At 37.6% G+C, this 22846-nt stretch overlaps 2 protein-coding genes across 3 annotated transcripts; one reads left to right on the top strand and one right to left on the bottom strand.

The window, feature by feature from the left end:
• Nucleotides 1-2002: 2002 nt before the first annotated feature.
• Nucleotides 2003-18379, bottom strand: LOC111340147 (protein Njmu-R1). Its single transcript, XM_022946935.2, has 13 exons — nt 18250-18379; nt 18056-18190; nt 17476-17685; nt 15509-15589; nt 15056-15116; nt 14896-14952; nt 13824-13886; nt 13009-13073; nt 12867-12924; nt 11314-11410; nt 10413-10513; nt 9124-9194; nt 2003-2389 (listed from the first exon to the last, which is right to left on the bottom strand). Exons 1-13 carry the CDS (start codon nt 18339-18341, stop codon nt 2224-2226), a joined length of 1257 nt encoding a protein of 418 aa, XP_022802670.2. The 5' UTR covers nt 18342-18379; the 3' UTR covers nt 2003-2223.
• On the top strand, nt 18377-22773 carry LOC111340151 (putative tRNA(His) guanylyltransferase). 2 transcript variants are annotated; one of them, XM_088736856.1, is made up of 7 exons: nt 18377-18579; nt 18666-18797; nt 19523-19567; nt 19802-19971; nt 21224-21312; nt 21902-22009; nt 22509-22773. In XM_088736856.1, the coding sequence occupies exons 1-7, from the start codon at nt 18476-18478 to the stop codon at nt 22635-22637; spliced, it is 777 nt and encodes a 258-aa protein (XP_088592982.1). In that variant the 5' UTR covers nt 18377-18475; the 3' UTR covers nt 22638-22773. The 2 variants fall into 2 exon arrangements, with proteins under 2 accessions (XP_088592982.1, XP_088592983.1); XM_088736857.1 differs by lacking the exon at nt 21902-22009.
• Nucleotides 22774-22846: the final 73 nt, after the last annotated feature.

The following is a 22846-nucleotide window of genomic DNA, read 5'->3' on the forward strand; positions in this document are numbered from 1 at the left end:
GTTAATGGAATCAACTAAGAAATATAAAAGAAAAAGAAAGTTGTTTGAAGACGTATGCTACTCGCATGTAGTTCGAATTCTTTGCGGCAAGATTTGTGGCTTCTCTGATCTCGATGACTGTTTTCTTTTGTTTTCAAGTCAGACGAAGCTCGGGTTTAGAAAATAAATAAATAAATAAAGCCGACAAAACAGACACACGTGCCTCACCATTGTTTGGTTGCTTTGAGCGAAGTGAAACTGAATTTTACCTTTCGTCTTTCGAGGAAAAAAAATTAAACCTTTATCGAAAATGCCGTTTCCTCATCGCCGTCCAAATGAATTTAGTTGTCTGAGGTTGTCTTTTAATTACATATTTTTCGATCGTGAAACATTAACAATTTTCGAAACTGGTGAACCACGAAGAGAGATATTGCAGATGGGAAAACTTGCATGACTTCTCAGTATGAATTCTTCTTCAACTACAGTGTCGTAATGATTTTCACACAATTTTATTGGTTAGAGTCCAAGAAATTGATAGCTTCTACAACTGAAAAGGCGAACACCTGACACAAGCAAAAACAAGTAGGAACTTCGAGGAAGTTGACGCTTATTTTCTATTGTTTAACTTGGTACAGACAATATAGAGTATTGTTGTCAAAGCTTTTCCTGAATAATTGTCACGATAAACTACACTAGGAAAATCCTAACGAACTATTTTGGAAACTATTTTTATCATTTTGTTCGCCAACGCAAAAGTTCATTCGCACGATATGTTCCGGAGTTTGCCAACTTTTGAGTGAGAGCTTTGGTTATTACTATTATTTTTTAGTCATTAACTGCAGTGGCCGGTATATTGAGACCTATTGGGTGTTGCGGTTTGGCGGTTTCTTTTGAATGCAAAACAAATAAATGTAAAAACAAAAAAAAAAAGAAAAAAAAAAAAAAAAAAAACAGCATAAAATGGTAGTAATGATTAAACTAAACAAGATGACAAGTTTCAGGGTTGACGTGAAACCTGGCATGAAGCCTCACTGTCTCATGATCAGCTGAGCGCGACATCCGAATAAATATGGAGTTTGATTCTTCGTGGGCACTTTTCCTCGTCTCGCACTCGAGAAAAAAAACGAATAACATCTTTAATTGGGAGAATAAACTGTTAGTTCGCAGGGTCTCGATTCAAGCCATACGCACAATGGTGACCACTATCAATCTTAGTGACATAAATTCCTTTTTAGCATGTCTCGACGGAGTTTATTGTTCTTCTCGCCGAATTTGTTGTGACTCAATAAATCAGTTAGGGAAGTTGTAAGTCTCCAGGGGGGGTATCTCAAGTGGAAGAGACCACAAAAAGTTTGAAATGAGACCATTTCCGAGATGCTCACTTAAGCTTCTTTTTCAATATGAGGGTTGGAGCAATCTTTTGATAATGCAAATGACTTTTTGTTATGATGCAAAAACCTAATACTTTTAACAAAAAGGTTTTGCCAACATGGCACATTTTGAAAGCGAGGCTATCAAGAATTTTGATGGAGCCCGTCCTCGTAAAATTGCGCGAAGAAGAGGAATGAATGCCTGGCATAATTTCGATTGAGTATCTTAAAACCAAAACCAAAATGTTCATAACACTTATGCGAAGAAAGGGACCTATCACCAGGAGCCAATGAGAACTCAAAGAAAACCAAGCAAACTGTCTGAAGCGCGGGAAAGCACACGTGATCAAGTCTGAAGTCGTGATTGGTTTTAGTTTTGAATGTGATTGGTTGACAGGGTTGAGGGGTTTCACGAGTTTTCTCGACCAATCAAATAGCCGCAAGTCACACACAATCACGTTCAGTAAAGAACAACCTGGTTTCCAGGGAGGGAAAGAGCGCCCCGCGCCAGAGGAGGTTTCGTCGGAAGGCCCCTACCTGAGATAGTTTCTTGTATTGTGTGCGAGTTCAAACCGCGCTACAACGGATCCTAATTATTGAGATCCGGCTAGAGATTATTTTTCATATTCTCTTGAATCCGGCTATAACCCATCTTTTCACTCCTAAGATTTCACTTGTAATTGTTTTCAAGGAAGAGGACCCCGTTCCTCCATCCCCTACACCGTAATCCCACAGTTTATATGTATTAAATATGAAGTATACATGGCCATTTTAAAATTGTAACAGTATTCTTGACTGAAAAAAATTCGATGGGCTGGGCCCTTCAGAGATGCACTCAAAAGAGGAAACTGAATTCCCATGTTATCGTTTCTGTTCATTCCGCCAGAGCTTCGATTCCAAAGTTATTGTTCTCCTCGATGTACTCCTCAAGTACTTTAATTATATTGAGAGTATCATCGGAACAAAGAGCGTGCGCTTCGAGTGTGGCATTTCGGAGCAAAATGGGGCCATTTCCACATTTCAGGAGAAAGACATACGACCTGAAAATTGAAAGATATCAATTGGAAACTATTGGTAACAGAAAACAACTAACGCAGAGGGGGAGAACCGTCTGCGTAAATTGTAGCAGCTAAAACAAATAAAAAAATAATAATAATAATAAAAAAAATAATAAACAGTTTTTAACGTGGAGAAACACTTAGCTAGAACCTAGTTTACAGGTTTTCCACCAAACAACTGAAACGAATAATTCAAATTGAAAATAACATTATTAAGAATCCCAACTGGCCGAAGGCAAACCAGTTGGCTATATTACAAGCATGGCCGAGGATTTGAAACTCGGGGCTACCGTGAAACAAATCCAGGGAGTGGCCAGGGCGGGACTTGAACCCGGGAGCGGTGGATCGCAAGTCCGACACGCTGACCACTCGACCACGCTGCCTTCTTCTGATGACTACGATGACTACCAACTGAATATGGAATAGATATAATGGGTGCGTGTGCCAATGAAATATCGAAATCAGCCGGTTATTACTTTCATTCACTACGTTAGGGTAAGGAGACGAAAAGAGTTTGGAAGCCTAAGTCTAAATAGAATTAATCGAAGACATCGCCAGTTTGACTATATCTCTTAACAGTTCTGAGTGTAACGTGCGAATAGTTTAAGTTATTCAAATCGTGCAACTGTTCAAATTCAGGGTCATTCTAAATGTAATTAACTACGTCCTGCCAATAGTTCGCAGTATCGTGATATTTCATAGCAAGCCTGTACTGTGTTAACTATGTCGTTATTTAAAATTGGCATGATCCAAAATACGGTCTTGGCAAATAGTCGGCCACGTGACAAGTTTCAATTAAAATCCGCTCGATTGATTGTCGAAGCGAGCAGTTCCATTTTTTTTACGTCATCAAACTTCTCATTTCTTGTTTGAAGGTTTTAACTCTTAAAAAAAATACTACTGAAAAGAAACACAATGTCTCCTCAAACGTGACGACTGAAGGTGAAAATAGAGAGGTCATGACTCAACCACTTTATCTAACCACAGACCGCCATCAGTCGCCTCAAGCTCTCCTAATTTTGTTAGGTTTAATACAATATCATTGGACCGCTCAAAAGGGCACTTAGCTGAAAGACGTAAACTGTTCACTAATACTTCTCGGAAGCTTTCAACAACAAGATGTAGCTTGAAGCATTCAGCATAATTAAATCTATGGTTCTTCGGTCCAATCTATCATCAGCCAATGTGAGGATTATTTCCACACCTCATGAGATTAAAACGTTAACTAATTCTCGTTGAGAAGTAGACGCCTCAGCCAATAATCCAGTCATATGAAAAATTTGAATTGATGCCAGAAAGCGCCGGGAACGGCAGCGCCCCTTTACCCACTTAGTCAGGGGTTGATCGGTCAAGTATTTTCGGTGGATTGAATTCGGAAATATTAGTCTGGGTCAAACAATGTGGAAGTGAAGCCAAGCGACAAAAAAAATTTCCGTAAGCAAGTTAGGTAATGGGATTTTAGAAGGAACTCCAGGGGAGTATCTCTTCCTGTAACGAAACCTTTGTGGAGTAAGTTTAGCATCAAGGACAGTTGATCACACAGCAAGTCAGGACCCTTTTTTTATTACCCTTTCAATACCAGGATCTTATTAGTAACTCTCTTTACTGTCTGTCATACAATTCTTACAAAGTTAGTTTGCATTGGAGATCTAGAATTTGGCATTTGATTAACGAATGATCACCTAATTAATATGTTTCTTTATTCTCATCGCCTGTTATGTCTGCTTGATATTGTACTGTTATTATAAGGAGAAATTCTACCTTGATCACTCATAACAGTGAAAGGGTTAAGTACACTCTGGGGGAGGGGGTGGGGGTAGTGAAGTTGAATCTTTTTATTTTATCAAATCTGTTTTGCAGTCAAACCCCTTCCGTAGATTAACACCATCCATGTGCTGACACGACGAATTCAAAGGCCAAGTTAAATAAACTGACCACTTTTTCTCAGAAAGAAAAGAAAAAAAAAATAAACTCAGTTGCTTCCAAAGTAAATATAAAGGCGTACGATGAGTTTAGCAAAACACTTTGGTTTAACTGAAATGAGGGTGTATTATTGACAAGTTCCAAGTCCAAAGACTGTTTCAACTGGTTTCGATACTTTCCCTGGAGACTAATTTTCATTATTCGCGTAGTCCTCGCGTGTACTCACGCCAGGAGGATGGACGGATAGTGACTTGGAAAATTGGCCTTTGTCGATTCCCTGATAGCACTGAAGGGCGGGATAAACGCGAAACTAGCGAGTTTCCCACAGAGCTTTCGCCAAGTGATAACGGAAGTACTCCTACAGCAAGCACTGAGAAAGCTCTGAAGGGAAAGATAATCCGGCTTAAGCGAACCAAACCCTATGAACAGATTTTCAGAGAGGCGGGCGGAAGTTGATCCGAACCGTTCCTGTTGATGACTCAGTCTAGCACATTCTGCATTCCGCATCCATATATGGTCAAACTGGTGTTCAGAATTTTAGTACGGAATTGATGTCGTGGGCAGCGTCGATCGATTTCTATCTTCTCTTATTTCGTGACTGAAATTATTAATTTCGAAAAGGGATGATATGAAAAGCTAAGTGTGAAGACAGAAAAGTTATTGAAGGCGATTGTCCTTACTCAAGAAGGTCACAAACAGACATTTTTCATTATTTAATACGGGTCCCGAAACAAAATCTCTTGTTGCCAATGTTTTTTTTTTTTCCACAAGATATAAATACTTAAAGGAAATAAGACAAGATTCAACGAGTGAATTTTCATATGGCTCCTTTGAAAGGCAGGTAATGATAGAAGAAGTCTAAAGATGTTTCTTAAAAAAGTAGAACCAATTGAGTGTAATAATTCTTAATCGAAAAATCAATCAAGTTAACAAGTAGATGAAGTGTTATCTTCCCAGCGGATAGAGAAAATAAAGAAAAGATTTCGTCTCTGTTTGCATCGTGCGCTGAAATTATAGAGGAAAAAAACAGCCGCTTGAAAAGTTGAGCGTCTGTGCATCTCTGTTCGAGTTTTCTCTCGAGTTTTTCACTTGATAGTATAACTTATAAACAGCTTCACAGACAGATATTTGGTTTGTAGTATCCGGTGTTCCTTGGGCAATAAGACAATGGCAAAGTTCAAATGCTGTCAGGGTGCGAACATTTAGAAAAAAAAATCTTGATTTTGAATCTAATCGTTTGTTTCTATCTCTGAATCTCGTTGATCATCGGGAGATTCTGTGTTTTAGCTGGACGTTGTCCAACAGAAACAAGCGCTTTGTCTGGCGGCTTGCAATTATGAATTCGAGCTGAACTTTGGGATAAAACGCTACAAACCTGCGTTAATAACCTCAATAATCATCAAAATACGCAAAACATGCTGGTTTTGGTACAAACCGTGTTCCTGAAGAACCTATACGTCTCTTTCCAGGAAAGGATTTAAGTAAGTTTTCAAAGATTAAATGCTGAATCGTGCGATTTTTCCGACATCGACATTCGCACCGTACTTGGCGATCGGCCTTTGACCAGTGAAAAAAGGAGATGAGCGATTGATCAGTTTTTCCACCATTACGGAAATCGCAAAAAATGATTGCGCTAAACTGTCTGTGCTTTTTAGCGCGGCGATTAGGGCTGAAAAACTGAAAAAACCTGATAACATCAAGCACGTACACAAAATCAAAACACGATAATAAGAAAACTTAACAAAAGAGGTGTGCTTATAACATTCGGCTAATCTCTGATCAAGAAGGGAATTTGTTAGTTCAAGGGATTATCTTATGGTCCAGAGATCGATACTATATTACAAGATAGCCATAGCCATTTTTTTTCGCAGAATCATAGCATACATTTGGCGAAGACAAAACTCTTCTGTTTTTTTTTTTTTATTCACGACTTAATCACCTATATTTCAGTTCTAAACTACTTTGCAATTTTTTCACAAGTTTGTTTTTAAAGATTCAAACTATGCATTAGCCCACAGACAGTCTGCAGACAAACAGTCACTGTTTACGTATTCCAGACTAGCGGAGGCAAAAGTGAGGCGGATATAGCAGAGCAAATCACAGAGAAAAAGACGAAAACAATTGATATATGCTTTTAGCCTGCACGCAATGTCGCTTTAGGATGCACACGGAAAGTTTGGGAGAACATTCAAGAAGCTAGAATCGCTTCCGGCTAAGCCTCGAGCAAGTCTCTTTCTTGGTTGGTGTTCGTCCATGTTAAATATGACTCGATTATGCACGGAATAGAAAGAAATAATTGTTGAATCGCAGAATGAAGCTATACCGACTATTCAAAGCTACCCCTGTCTTTCATTTGCTATGAAACGTTTCTTCATTACAAGATTGAAAACCGAGGCCGACCGGTGCTTGGAAAAAGCTGCGTTCATCTTAACAACCCACACTCACATCTTAGATATTGGCTGGCCAGTTTCCTTTTGTTTAAAACCATTTTCTTTGTTTGGAAATTTTTTTTTTTAACATGTCGTGACCCAGCTCGTGACACCTGACAAGGAAGCCATCCATTTTTAGCGTGCGCATTATGGCTTTCCCAACTGAAAAAAAAGTGTACAATTTTACGGAACATGTAAAGGACAATGAAATTTACCGCTGAAGTCTCTTAGTTTTAATCGTCAAATTGACCCAACAGAAAAAAAAGTCACATATGTGTTATTCACACCACTGATATGCAAATATTTTCAAATGAAAACTGAACAGACAGCTGAAATGCAATGAACAAATATCTTCGATGTGTCTAGAAATATGTTTTACACGCATAACTAAAGCCTAAGGCGAAATAAAAAACCAAAATTAGTAAACACCTTTTCGATTTCGTGACTAGACGAAGCAATACGAGGGGGTGGATTTTTTTTGTACCCATAAGAGCGGGGCGTTGCCGAACTGACCTTTTATCTTAGTAATGCAAATACAACCTAAACGACCACAATTATCCGCTAACAAAAGATTCACGGTTTGGGTTAATATTTTGCCCTGAAGCACTCTACAGAGTCGAATTCCGGAAAGGAATGTTCAGACAACACAACTGGGTGTTATGCACAATTTTCTTTTGTCTCATTTTCGACGCGTCGAGAAAAAAACAGCGTAAATAGCTGAACAAACAGCAATTGCAGCGAGATAAAAAGAATTGGACGGTTAAAATTAGCTGGATAACTTGCGCAAACATGTTATCACGAACCACAGCGACAGTTTCAAACCTTTGGTCAAGTGACTGATTTTAAAACAATATAATTTTGGTTTTATTAACTGAGCACGTAAATTGGCCGTTGAAAAGAGTTTCAAAGCTGACATTTCGCTCCGACGAAGGGCTGACACTCGAAACGTCACCTTTGAAACTCTTTATGGTGACCAATTTCCATTATCAACTCATTTGATAAAACCAAAATTACCTTGTTACTCCCACCGACGTAGCACCACATTTTCTATAGAAACTTTATTAATTTTAAAACACCTGACTATTGAACTTTTTAGTGGTACTTCTCGTTTTCAACATTGTCCAAATTTGCGGCTAATTTTGAAGCTCTTGGTAGCTCGTTTGAGATAGAAGTCGCAAAACAACTGAATAACATGTAACTTAGTAACGTGTGAATGGTTTTGTACAGCTGCATAATGGATTCACTAACGTCCAGTCTCTGATGTTGATTTTAGACGAAAGTGAAAGGCTCTCTGCCTTTCTTTAACAGTTTTCCGTATTTGACTTTGAATAAGTGGAACAAAAGCTGGTTTAAACAAACAAAATTAAGGCAACATACAATTCAACAAGTTCTAATAAGTTTTAGGGAATATAATAAGCATCGTGAAAAAAAAATATAGTACGAATTTTTTTTTCCAGAGTGTCCTAGACGAAACCAAAAGTTCCTTATTTTGCAATGATTCGTTGTAGTTGCAATTGACATTGCAGATAAAATAAGTGAGATACTAGTTATCTTTGAAAATATTACTTTGTATGTTTTGCAGTAAACAATTCCGTGTGCATCCACCTCGCCTTTTCAATCTAAACCATTTACAAAGTGAATACATGACATTTAAAAATTCAGTTAATGCAGCGTTTGCGTAATATCATGATTTTCCAGGGAAATTGAAATCATGATGATGGAAAAAGAGGGAAGACTATGAAATACATTAACAAGTAACGAGCGATTTGCCTCGCAAGGAGAGCTTTTTATCCGTAACATTTGTTGGCTGAAATCACGAGCGGTTTAGGCTTTGTGAGATCCACTTGAATTTTAAAACGAGTTTACGAAATGAAAGTATTGGAATAAACGAAACAGTCACTGAAATTCTGCCTTCTATAAACTTCAAAGCGAAAACGTCTTTTGAATATATCAACAAAGTTGAAATGGTAAATTGGCCACCGTAACGATTACAAAAGCAGACGTTTCGAGCGTTAGCCCTTCGTCGGAGCGAATAGAGGAATTGTGGGTTGTGTGTGCTTTTAAAGGCAGAAAATGAAGCTACGTGATTGTTGGGAACATGGCAAACGTCTTTTGTTTGCTTCAAGGGCCATTTCGTAGCTATTTAGGCGAGTTTAAGGTTTTAAGTGGGTAATTCTTTCCCATAATTGTACTACCACAGTGCAACTCAAGTCTGAAACTCGCAGCGAAAAGAGAGTGGAATACTCAACACGCTCAAGTCAGCAGGAGTGTAAGCACGTTATTCTCCCACCCCCTCCCCCTGCGTCATATTCCATGCCTCAAAAGGAATACTGTGCTTTGATTACATCTCAGTTGAATACTAACCTGTACAAAGCATAATGATCAGTCTCTGCCTGTCTCAGGAGTCTCTTTAATGTATTCAAATCATGGTTTACCTGTGGAGAATGAAAACGATTTATCAAACACTGTTGGATTTTATTCCGCCCAGTCAGCGAGAGCCTCGCACAGACACAAAGAATAGAACACGGTAACAACTCGAAAGCAGGGTTGAAAGTAATATTAGAGGACACAACGCGGGGTGTCAGAATGCGAACAAAAAAATAAAAGTGCAATTAAGGTTGTGCTTACTGGCGGCCAGACAAGAGGCGTTATTAGTTTTGGGAGCAATAATCTGACAGATAATTCTAAAGAGTTTCTTGTTATTAGTCTACGAGCGACTCATTACGATACACGTACACAAAAAATGTTTTGTGTCAAATTTTCAGTTGGTTTTTAGTTAAAGATTGACGTGGGGCTTTTCAGGCCGATATTACCGCCTTAATGAATTTAAGACCTAGTTGTCAGCTATTTAAGTTCTTGATTATCATATAAAATCAAAAGATTAAGGGATTAACTCAGTTTTACAAAACTGTCTGAGGCAGGAAGTTTGGTCAACAAACGAAAATTAACGTTCGCAGAAAATTGAAAAGCCAGCAAGCTATTGCACCACAGGGAGCCAAGACAAGCGACGAGTCTGGGCCCCTGTGATTGCACTAGCGACAAACATTCACATCAAGTACAAAATTCGCTTTATGGGGGTTTTACACCTAAACAAATCAGGTGAAATTTCGTCTATGTTCTCGAAGAAAACACTCCAACTTAAACTGCGCAGCGATTACAATAAAACGTTTTGTATAATTTTGTACTCAAATACGGAAACCGGCGATAGACAAAGAAATAGGGAAAGAAAGAACATGTATGTAATTACTTGTTCGGTAAAGCCACAAAATACCAGACAATGTCAGTTTGGTATCGTGGCAACGTCTAAGGACTAAAGAAAAGGACAGCAAGTGACACGTTACAGCATTTGACAACTTCCTCTGTATTTTCATTACAAAGATGAACATTATAAAAGCGCCTGTTTCAGGCGGAGCGAAATGATAAACGTGGCGATAGTAGCGAAAGCGACGGAGGACTGGGTCAAGCAAGTCTAACCAGTTAATCAGAAGAGGCGAATATCAAAATGAGCCATTACGTTGTCAAGGCTGAAAATGAAAACGACCCAAGTTACCCAGTTGCGATTGTTAGGGATATTGCATCTGATTGGTTAGGGGAGAAGTGGCTTTTTTTTCCGAGTAGCAAAATGGAGCAGGTCTTGGACCAGAAATAATTACCCTTAGCTTGTAGTTCTCAATCACTTGTCGAAGGAAGACAGGATTGTCCACTGCTTCACTCAACAAGGTTTTTGCCCATTCTCTACAAAACTGCGTACTTACTAAAAAAAAAAAAAAAAAAAATCAGAAAGCAACTCCAGATTTAGATTTAATCACCATGTGATAGTTTTCTCTCAGACACTGATCACATTTACATTTATATGTATTTAATTTTATAAATTAACTGAAACACTATGAAATTCCTGAGATTGGTTGTTTCACCAGAGTGTGGTGAGGGTCGCACAACAGAGCGAGGCTCCAAATTAAGTGCGCCCAATATCCCACCCATCCCACCCCAGGGGAGGACATCCATCACACAGTAATCTCGTGTGTGGGAAATTAACGTCTCCTACCCCAACCCTGCAGGAGACGGGACCTCCATTTATTCATCCCTATCCGAGAAGGCTAGAATATCTAGAATATCTAACCATTTCTTGGTGGACTGCGAAATAGAAACTGAAGCTTATTTTCTTAAAGCAATAGACCACATTTCATACGGTCTACTGACGTAATAACCCATGCTGAATGTTGGGAGAACACTCGAAACCTTTGTACACCACTCACTTCCGGCTCGTGTTTTACAAACTTTCCGATGTTCTCTAAACGTCCCGCGTGGTTTGTCATCCGGTATACCGCAAGAAAGTTTGGTCTAAATCTGAGGTTGCTTCAAATGATTTTATTTCTTATTATACAAGTGATGGCACAAACTTGGAAGAGTCGTCAAGAGCATCAAACAACACAACAGCAGATCACAGCACACTCCTCCGAGTTCCTTAACATCTTCCTTATTCTGTTTATAGCCATAAAACCTTTTTTAGCATCTAAAGTCATGTGTTGTTTGCCTAAGACATATCCAAAATACCTTTGCTGCTGAGAGCATACCCCTCCTCATTTGTCTTCATGGTGACATTGCTGGGTATGACTGTACAACACTTGGAGAGTTTCTTGTTTTCCATATCCTTTCAAAAGTGATGAAAAACTATTAAATTCAACTGGTATTACAGATAGACAAAGCATCACAAGTATGTACAGTTGAGCAATCTATTCCCTAAAAAATGAAAACCTCCCACTCAGCCCTTTGGCTAGGTCCTTGTGGAGTGTACTTGCTTCAATGTTGCACTGTGACAATGATTACCAACACTTACAGAGGTTTCAATAAACGCCAGTTACTGGCAGTCCAGTGCAACTTATAAATATATCTTATTAGATGTTTTTGTGTGTAGTATCACTGAGAATTTTTATGAGTTGTGTCCTCTTCTAACAAGCCCATAGGGCAAGTCAAACTACAAATAATGAGTAAAAATACTAGGAAATACTACACACCAAAATGCCTAATAAATTATTTAAATTCATCCAGATGCATTTTTCTGCTAAGTGCTTCTGCTCATTTCTAACAAAACCAGAAAGCAAAGCGGATAGAGAAGTGTAGGCATGCAGCTGACTGGTTAAACAGGTTTTTACAGACAGAGTACAAAATAACCAAATGTACAATATCCCAGGATATTTGTACTCTATTCACATGTTACTCATACTCTACATTTAATTATGCAGTTGGGTAATGAGACCTTTTATTGCTGAAAGTTTGGCCTGCAAGTAGGCTCTAATGCTTGGGTTTTGCCTTACAGCCCCTTTTGCCAGTTAATTCCTATGAGGATAAAAGATAATGCTTGGGTTTTGCCTTACAGCCCCTTTTGCCAGTTAATTCCTATGAGGATAAAAGATAATGCTTGGGTTTTGCCTTACAGCCCCTTTTGCCAGTCCTTATGAGGATAAAAGGATATGTTTTAAGTCTGCACTAAAGCCAACTTGCCCACAAGGCACTAGGGCCTAGTTGCTTGAAGGCAAATTACTACTAACCCAAGGTTAAATTTTAATCCATGTTTCTTTATTCCTTTGTCAAAAAAACCTTTTCAAGAAAATCTTCTCTCTTCTTTTAAAAGCATCCTATAATACTCAAATTCTAGACAAAATGAAATAATATACTGAGTTTCCTTTTAAAGTTTGCAGATCTGAAATCAGATTTCACACAAACCCTGGGTTATCTTGACCCAGCTTTGGACAACCTAGCCCAAATGTTATCCTTGTATTTCTAGCCTGAAGTGACATAACCAGGAGTATTTCTACAAGCCCTTGATGCACCTTGTTTCCAGGGCCTCTTATCTTCCTGCCCTCTCTCACTACAGGGGGTGGGAAGATGAAAGACCCTGGGAACAAGGCTGGGCCTGGATGGGGTGCTTATCTTTAAAGGTTTCTCCTCATCATATTGTCAGGATTCTTAGACAGTTTGCCAGAAAGAAAAATAGACTTTCTGCCTCTAGATTCACACCTAAAATTAGTCAACACTGATTGACTAAGCTATTACAGTGACTTAACAGTTTTCCACATTGAAAAAACACTTTTTAAAACACCCCCTACCTTAGGGATGTCAACTGATGTTCCCAGCACATTCACCATGCTGCAGGCCTCAACAAACCTGGAAGATTACGAGAAATTTCAGCTGGAAGAAACAAAGTATCCATTCATAAGTACAAAAAAGAAAGGTAAGGATGTAGCTCACATCTTCAAGTCCTTTTTAAGCTTTTCATCGTCACTTTGTATGTCTAAGTTTCCTCCTAACAGACCCTGTAAAATAAAAAGAAGCAAATTAAACCAAAAACTAGCTTTTGCCTGCATGGAAAATCTGCTGATATATGTTGCTGCAAAGTTTGTGGACTGGACTTCATATATACTACTTCATTGAAGGGTTACCCCCAACCCCCTCCCTAAGTATTCAGTTAGGCTTCTGACAATTTTTGACAACTACCAATTAATAGGGACCTTAAGAAACCATGACTGCGACGCCAAGGAAGACTTTGATTAAAAAACGAATTTCTACTCTTAGTTAGAATTTCAAAAATGGCTGCAGGAGCCTACTGTCTCATACAGCACCACAGCTCAACTTCAGCATGACGTATAAAGTAGCCATTGAGTTCCAAATGGAAATTAAAATAATTTGCCATCGCGGTTTCGGTTCGCAGACGACGTAAATTTTGGCGATTTCACGTTGTTGTTTTGCATAGGACGGCTAAGAAATGTACACAGTTTCAAAATGCATGTGCTGAGCTATTGTTCTGCCAATTAGACCTCTTGTTTTTCCTCATCCTTGTTGCCGTCGCCGCCATGGTTTCTTAAGGTCCCTAATATTGCTTGTCAGAAGGAGATGTATGATAAGAGTAAAGTGTCCTGCAGGGTATAGAACTATTTATGTGCCAACCTATACCTCAACTGTCAGCCTCAACTTCAAAAAAAATTTGTTATTCCAGTATCATTAGCCCAGAGGGGAAAAAAGTTATAGCCTGTTTATATAAGTTAGGTATGGCTTGTCGCACTCACCAGTCCTATAAGAACAGCCAGGTCTTCCTTTAATAGATTTGTGCATCGACACACAAACTCAACCTGTGAAAAACAAGTTACAGGTGATAGTCTTGATCCAACAGCAAGTATTTACTGGAGACACAGTTTACCCTCTCCGAAAAGTGAGGAAAAATATTTTAAATGAATACAGTGGAATCATGACATAGAGCAGTAGAGTGATTTGGTTCAAAAACACCTGAAGGAAGGTGAAAACTAACAATTAAGAAAGGATGGCTGCATTCTGTGAATATGTGCTGAAGTTGACCTTTAAAGCGCTTTAATTTAAACAGTGGCCAACATATCTGAACTTACAACGAGTCCCTATACGTAGAGAGCTGCACTTATCAGACTGTATTAGACTACAGGTTCCTTTAGAAAAGGGGACCTTTTAAGACACCTCGGCCATTTTATTTAATAATCTACCAATTGAAAGGAACTGAAAACCTGTGATGATCGACTTGCATATTTTACATCGCGTTTATTTAAATACTTAAAAAACCGGGCGAAGGCACGCCTTTAGTAATTTTAAATCAGTTTAAGTTTTAAGTGTATACATACTGGAATGTTTTGCTATTTTAAAATTATGATTGTAAATATTAAATAGGTTTTAATTGATCCTATAATGTATTTAGTTAGTTAGTGACAGATGAAGAACCACTCTGTGGAAACACTGTTAATAAACCCTTTACTTACTTACTTTACATAATTATGTCATTAGACAAGCAGAGAAAAAGCCAAGAAGAAATGAGATGATGGTTTCTGGTGATGGTGGACAATGGCGCAGAAAGTCACAATCATATAAGATGAATGGTGATGAGAGAGATAAATAGGAGATAAATGAACAGTGATCATCTCTGTCAGTATCATTTTTAATGACAAACGATTGCATAGTATGACTGACCGAATTACTTGATTTGGTGGCAAAAGAGGAAAATTATTCAGGTTGAGTGTGAGTTAAATTTGACATTCTATATTTAGTGGTTCTTTGCTAAAGCAGAAATTAAGATTGAAGTACAGTACACATTACTGTGAATTTTGATTTCAGACTTACATTTTCTTCATACCAAAATTCTAGATGTTTGAAGCTCTCTTGAACATCAAGTGATTCCTTAAAAGACAGCATCTCAAAATTACTATAATTATAACTGTGTGTGATATTCTGTTAATGCTGGGTAGGAACACCAAATATTTATTAAAGATATTAAGCTTACAGTATATTTGTCAATGTATGGTGAAAGCTCTTTGCTGTACTCATCAAGTTCTTTTTGAAATCTGAGAAAAATGTTAAGGTTTTATTGAAGTAAATGAGAATACTGCTTTCATCATTGGAATCAGTAAGAGTCAAAGTTCTCTTCAATCAATTTGTTTTGAAAAGTTGAATCTCTCGTGGCTTCTCTCCAACTTTATCATATCCACAATATTTTTTAATTGATAATTGGTAAAGAAATGAATGGCAGACAGTAAGGTGATTTGACTTTAAGATCTTGGGAGTGAAAATATTTTCAAATTATAGCAATATTAATATAATGTTGGAGGATGACTTCATATTATGGGAAAGAAAGGAGATCACATTTGGAAAGAAGCTGTGAGACGAGAAAACACCCTGAATTATCTTCACCAAAGAAGAAGCACTAAAATCTGATCCTGTACTATTTCAAGGATACAATTCTAATCCACTTTTGCTCCCAGAAACAAGACAGATGACATAATCCCTAGATAGAAAACTCCCAAATCCACGGGAATCCCTGCAATTCAGGAGTAAACATGCTTAAACCTGTAGGTAACTAAGAAAAGATAATATGAAACAGGGATAACTCTTTTTTTCAAATCATTTTTGGAGAGAGGGGAAGGAGACTTCATTCTAATTCAGTGTTCTAAAGAGGGCTCTGGAGTCTTCAATGGAAATGGTGGATGGCCATAAGAGAGAGTTGTATACTAAAAATAAATATGCACTCTAGCCAAGAGCCAGAGCTTATCTCAGTTTATGCAGCATCAAGCCACTCTGAGAACTACTATTCCCTTCTGGATGAGGGAACAATTTCTTCAGGTCTACCTGATTGCTCACTGATACTACCCATTTATAGGGTGTTACGAAAACAAAGACCCTCGAAAACGAAGACCTAAGACCTAAGACCTGGTCTTTGTTTTTGTAGTACGAAAACGAAGACCTTGTAAACAGAAAACCGTAGAAATTACAACTTAAACACACATTAAACAGCAACAACGCTTAGTAATATAATAAATTACACTTCACACGTTTCTTCTCATTATTATACTGCACGTATTATTATACTGCCCGTATTATTTTACTGCCCGTATTATCATACTGCCCGTATTATTATACTGCCCGTATTATTATACTGCCCATATTATTATACAGCCCATCTTGTCTGTTCTATTTTGCTATGCAAGCCAATTTGGTGTTGATATTCTCGAGGGTTTCCTCGGGTAAACTTACAACACATATTATTCTGGAACAGCAGGCAGAATTCGAACGCTAGCCGCCTTTGATTTATAGTCAGCATTGCATGACAGAATAACAGAGAATGCGTTCTGTACAGGAAAAATGACTCTTGGGTTCTGTCAATAAATAATCAATTGCTACTGTATTTTGTAGCTAAAATAGATTCTGATGTTTGTTCAGCTTTCTCTGCTTCTCGTTAAAAAGTAAGCAATTCTTTTGGCTAATGCAGGGTCTTCATTTTCGTAGTACGAAAACGAAGACCCTTTTTTGAAAGCAGAAAATCTTTTGAAAATACGATTGTAGACATACCCTGAGCACTAGTAATTGTCATTTCAGCTTTTCATATGCTAAGACAGTTCGCACATGGTTTTTCTTGTTCTTTCTTCAGCCACCACTGCCTTTGGCTCTTCAATTTGTTTTTCTATGCAATGAGTCCAAATTTGGAACAGACATCCCCATCGAAGGAGGGATCGGAATATTTTAGGGCCTTACTAAGGTTAAGCAGGCTTTATTTGGGCTTTTAAGAAAGGGTCTTTGTTTTTGTACTACGAAAACGAAGACCCTGCATTAGCCAAAAGAATTGCTTACTTTTTAACAAGAATTTTCCAGTAGAGAAAGCTTAACAACTGTCAGAATCTATTTTAGCTACGAAATACAGTAGAAATCGATTATTTGTTGACAGAACCCAAGAGTCATTTTTCCTCTACAGAATGCGTTCTCTGTTATTCTGTCATGCAATGCTAACTACAAATCAAAGGCAGCTGGTGTTGGAATTCTGCCTGCTGTTCCAGAATAATAATATTTGTGGTAAGTTTACCCAAGGAAACCCTCGATAATATCAACACCAAATTGGCTCGCATAGCGAAACAGAACAATGACAAGACGGACCATATAATAATACGGGCAGTATAATAATGGGAAGAAACGGGTGAAGTGTAACGTATTATATTACTAAGCGTTGTTACTGTTTAATGTGCATTTAACTTGTAATTTCTACGGTTTTCTGTTTATAGGGTCTTCGGTCTTAGGTCTTCGTTTTCGAGGGTCTTCATTTTCATAACATCCCCATTTATAATCCTGGGAGGAGAACAGCACTGTGAATGAAAGAGCTCAACACAATGACCTGGCCAAGCTTAAAATACAAATCTTAAAAGATAAATGTCATACATGTCTTGTTGTTCAATGTTGTCACCACTTTCCTTTCCTCCTCTCAGCAAACAGTAGTAGCAAAGTGCTGAGTCATCAGGAAAAACATTTTCTAGTACATTGATATTTCCATTGCCACTGTAGACTGTTCCTTTGGCAAGTCGTTTGGCCATGAAAGTTCTAAGTTCTGTTTCCTGCTCTCCTGATAGATTTGTGCTCAAAAGAGATAGACTGCCAAGAAACAGATCATTATATAGGAGACAAAGTATATCTTCGGATAAATGCTACCATTTGCATTGGTTCTTTCTTGGTTGGGTTTATGTGATACGTCAGACCATTTCCACGGAGACAATATCATTACGAGCTATTTTTGGAGGCTGTAAATTCTAGCAAATATTATTTAGCTATTGACTGAGTGGAAGACAAGAAAATATTTGGCTCGAGGTCATGACGTATGGACCGAGCGCTGCGAGATCTTTATTACAAACAAGAGTTCCTTTAATACCTAAAACAAGTACTTGTGGCCGATCGGGCTACAGTTCGGGTTTGTCTCAAGGGAAAATACCTCAAGATAAAAAGAGATAAGTATAAAAATACTCACCTAAAATCATAATTAGTTGTCGCTTCCTTGCGAAGAAAATCTGATACAGATCCCTCAGCTACACCTTTGCTTGACACAGCTCCATCTTCACCGTCTTCGCCGTTTTTATTTTCCTCTACTTCAGCACTCTTAGGTCTAAAAAGACATATAATTAGGAAAATAAACTGAAATTAATAAAAAGTTACCGTGCATACCTGCGTGCATTGTACGTGTACAGAGCATATCCACAGAAATCTTTTTGTTTTGGTTCAATATTTTCATTTGTGTTCCCTTCTTCGTCCGCCATTTTGAAATTACTTGGTAGTCACGCCTTATTATGATGGCTTGGCTACTAAGGAAAATATGTCGGGTATATTTCTACTTCTAGGCCAAAGTGTTGGTGAAGTGTTGATTGTTTACTATTAAAATTGATGTGATAAAATGGCAAAAAGTAAATACGAATATGTGAGAAAATTCGAACAGAATGATCAGTGTCTTATGAACTGTTGGATCGTTATTCGAATCGATGGCAGAAATTTTCACAGGTACACGTGCGATGTTCTTAATTACCAAATCATCACTTGAAGGTTTTTCTCTATTTTGTTTTCTAATTTTCTTTTTTTGAAATCAGATTTTCTGATGGCCACTGTTTTGAGAAACCAAACGATCAAAGAGCATTGCAGCTTATGAATAAATGTGCTGAGACTGTGATGAGGGAATTCACTGACATTGTGATTTCATATGGACAGAGCGATGAATACAGGTAATTGTACAGGGCAAGGGCGGGGGGGGGGGGAGGGAGGGAGAGAGAGCTAAGGCTTTTGTACCCAGGGCGGGGTGAGGGAGGGGTGATGCGATTGTGAGACGGACCTTGTGCGCATAATAGCAGTTGTGAATAGAAACCTTAGGTAAAGAGAGCTTGTGAGCATGAGTATAAAGGGCACTCCTTACAACAATTTTGACCATAAATATTTATCTTAACCCTTTCCACCCTAAAATCAGCATGCCTATTCTCCATGTACTGTTCTCTTTACATTTTTTAAGGTAATGACAAGGAGAAGTTGTTTAACAATCAAGAACTGCTTTAGTTGCTGGTCATTTTCTTTATTCTTGTGACCTGATGTGTGATTCAGGGATGATATGTTGTAATGAGAAATTGGATGCTAGTCACTCAAAAGGAATAAATTGCAGTGAAACAGAGGAGTAAAGAGGGAATCGCACCCCTAAAACCTCCTCGTTATTAACTCCAGAGCTCGACACCAACTTTTCAACTTACTAGCCAAGTGGTTAGTGACAACTTAGATGCCACGATTTCAGTTTACTAGCCAATCTGCCTGGTGGAAATAAAAAACAAACAAACAAACAAATAAACAAAACGAAACAAAGGAACAACAAAAATGGCTAAAACTGAATTTCTACTAGTCTGTGGCTAGTTGGCTACTATTAGAGTCTCTGCTTTTTTCAATTTATATTTTTTTTCTGTTTCAGTTTAGTTTTTAAAAGGACCACAACACAGTTCAGCAGAAGAGCAAGGTGAAGACTGTATTCCATCTTTTTCTTTGTATATCCTCTTTTAAAATTCATACATCAACATTTTGATTCCATATTATTGGTTATAGTCAAGATTATTGGTAGAAATGATTTCTTCAATAATTTATTGAAACAGTATCAAATGCTTTATGTTTACAGGGCCAATCACTGACAATTATATCTCATGCATTCACCCACTAAATAATTTTTCTTTTTTTTTTTTCATCTTTTCTTCAGCAAGCTGGTTACAAATGTTGTCTCTCTGTTCTCTTCTTCATATGTATTCTACTGGAATCAATTTTTCCCTTCCCAAAAACTGCTTTATCCACCTATGTTTGATGGACGAGTTGTTCTTTATCCCAGTGAGAAAAACTTAAGAGACTACATGAGCTGGCGGCAGGCAGATTGTAAGTACCAATATCTTTTAACTCTGTAACCCTTTAACTCCCATGGGCGACCAAGACAGAATTTCTCCTTACAATATCATATATTATTATATGGCTGTGCCTCACAAGGACTGGGAACTACCAAATTCACGAATTTGATTGGCTGAAATCAATATTGAAAGCGGTCTAGATTGGCATCTAGACCGGTCTAGAAAAAAAAGGTACAAAGAATATAAAAATTGGCATATAAGACACAGCCATATGATAAACATCTTATTAACTAAGCTAGGTCGATCTGTATGGGAGAATCTTGACCTCGATCGCTGGTACAGACCTCACTGCATTCAGTCTGTACTGGCGACCTCGGTCAAGATTCTCCCATACAGACCTCCCACTCGGTTAATAAGAACTAAATATCAAGCAGACAAGAGCTGAGTATAAGGAAAATAACAGGGGGATTATAAGTTGATCCAGTACCAAATTCTTCAACTAACATGATAAGAATTGTATGGCAGACAGTAAGGAGAATTACTAATGAGATCTTGGGAGTTAAAGGATTAACATGTAAGAATGACTAGCATCTAATTTATCTGTTTGTTCTCATCTGTCACTGAAACCTAAAGGTTGAATACAAGAAATGACCACCCACTCAAAAAGCTCTTGATTAACTGCTAATAAAACAAATTCTCCTTGTCATTATCAAAGGAAATTTATGGAGAACAGTATGGGGAATATACACACTGATGTTAGAGAGTAAAGGGTTAACAGATAACTTTTATTTGAAGCAAAACGAAGTAAAGGAGTCAAGCAGTCATTCTCTAAAATCTAATTCCTTTAGTAATGTTCAGGGTTCTGTCAGGAACCAGCTACTTCGATTTCTGAGCAACCTACTTTTCATGAAAAAATTTGTGAGTAAGTTGTAAAGAGTAATGAAAATAATTTGGTGTCAACTGTCTACTTCACTATGCGAGCCATCTACTCCCTAAATTAATGAGAACCCTGGATGTTGATCCGATGAAGGAGATATTGATTGAAATTACTGTCTCTGATTTCCAGTTATCAATTTTAACTTGATGGCTGACTTAGTGTAATGACTCGTGTATATTTGCAAAACCTTTTGGCTTGATGGTTTAATTCTGGGCAGACAAAGAAAAAAACCCTCTTGAATAAGTGATTGAGCCTCAAAATTGTTAGTTAACAATATTTAATAGTTCAAACTTACAGTTCAAAATAGTAGTAATTTAATACTTTCAATGTGTTTTGTTTACTGCAGGTCACATTAACAATCTCTACAACACATGCTTTTGGTGTCTGGTTAAGCAGTCAGGTCTTACAGCAGAGAAAGCTGAGGAGAGACTAAATGTAAGTGAAACTGGTGTGTACTACTTTTTTAAGGCATTTCTGTAATGTGAAGATTGTCGTACACTCATCATGCCACATGTATATTCTTCTTTTTAATGTGTCAAAATTTTATTCCAGTTGATAAATAGCAAGGTTACGAATATTTGGTGGAGCAGCTTAGATTGAACACAGCCCTCCTACTTTTGAAAATAACAAAATGCCTAATAAATTCCTTTTTGTAACTTTCTGTTAACTCCAATTAATTTTTTTTTCCTTTTTTAAGATTTCTCTTCCTAGAAAATTTCCAAAAACCTCCTATGGGCTAGAGGCGTGTGTGTGTGTGTGTGTTTTTTTTAACTCAGTATGTTTGATAAACAAAAATGCAATTGTCAGCAAATTTCCCTTGGTGCAAACCAATACAAGCTTGTTACAGACAAACTTTTCCTCCCTTTAAGACACCAGCTCAACAAGCTAATGTGTCTATAATGAAGAGAGACTCAGTCCTGCCGGAGTTTAACCATACTCCATACCACCTTGCTCTATCTACTCTTTCCCCATATCTTGAGAAGGGTGATTTCTAACAGTCCTGTTTTCTCTCTCCTTTAATTAGGGAACTGTTTCCAGTGACAAAAATGAGCTTCTCTTCTCTGAATTCAACATGAATTATAACAACCTTCCTCAAATATACAGAAAAGGATCAGTTCTGGTCTGGGAGAGGGTAATGCCATTTTTCTGAGTTTACATATCAATCTTGAATTTAACCCTTTACAAGCTAACATCACTATGCATATTCTCCATACTGTTCTCTATACATTTCCTAAGGTGCTAACAAGGAGAATTTAACAATCAAGAGTTTCTTTAGTCTGTGATAATTTTCTTTATTCATGTGACCTTAATGTGTGATTCAGGGGTGATATTGCAAAGAGAAATTGGATGCTAGTCATTCTTAGTCAAAGGTCAAAGGGTTAAACCTTACAAGTGACCAGCATGTAATTTCTCTTCACAGTAATACTCCCAAATTAATCATTAAGGTAATGAGAATAAAGGAAATGATCGCCAACATAAGAAGCTTTGATTGTTAAATGAATTCTCCTTGTCAGTACCAAAGAAAATGTAGAGAGAAGAGTAAAGAGAATGTGAATACTGAGTTTAGGGTGTAAAGAGTCAATCCATTGTTTTATATTTTTATATTGTGTCTCATGTTTATCTCCTATTAGGTTTGTGACATCAATGACACAGCTCGAGAAGAAAATGTTAGAAAACCAAAGAGACAGATTGTTATTGACCATACCGACATTATAGGCGATACATTTTGGAATGAACATCCTGAAATCCTGGACAGTTAACCTCTTTGGTTTTGTGACTATCTCACTGGAAGGACATATTTATAATGCTGCAACAACTCAATTCCAGATGTATTGATTATCCTAACACACTGAAATATCCATTTAATATATTATTTTATTAAATTTGAGGACAGTATTGCTTAAAAAAATTTTGCCAAGAAACTGTATGCAAGAAGAGATACAGTTGGGTAAAAACCCTTTACATGGCT

This window comes from Stylophora pistillata, chromosome 10 (genome assembly GCF_964205215.1).
Source record: "Stylophora pistillata chromosome 10, jaStyPist1.2, whole genome shotgun sequence".
NCBI classification, from domain to species: Eukaryota; Metazoa; Cnidaria; class Anthozoa; order Scleractinia; family Pocilloporidae; genus Stylophora; species Stylophora pistillata.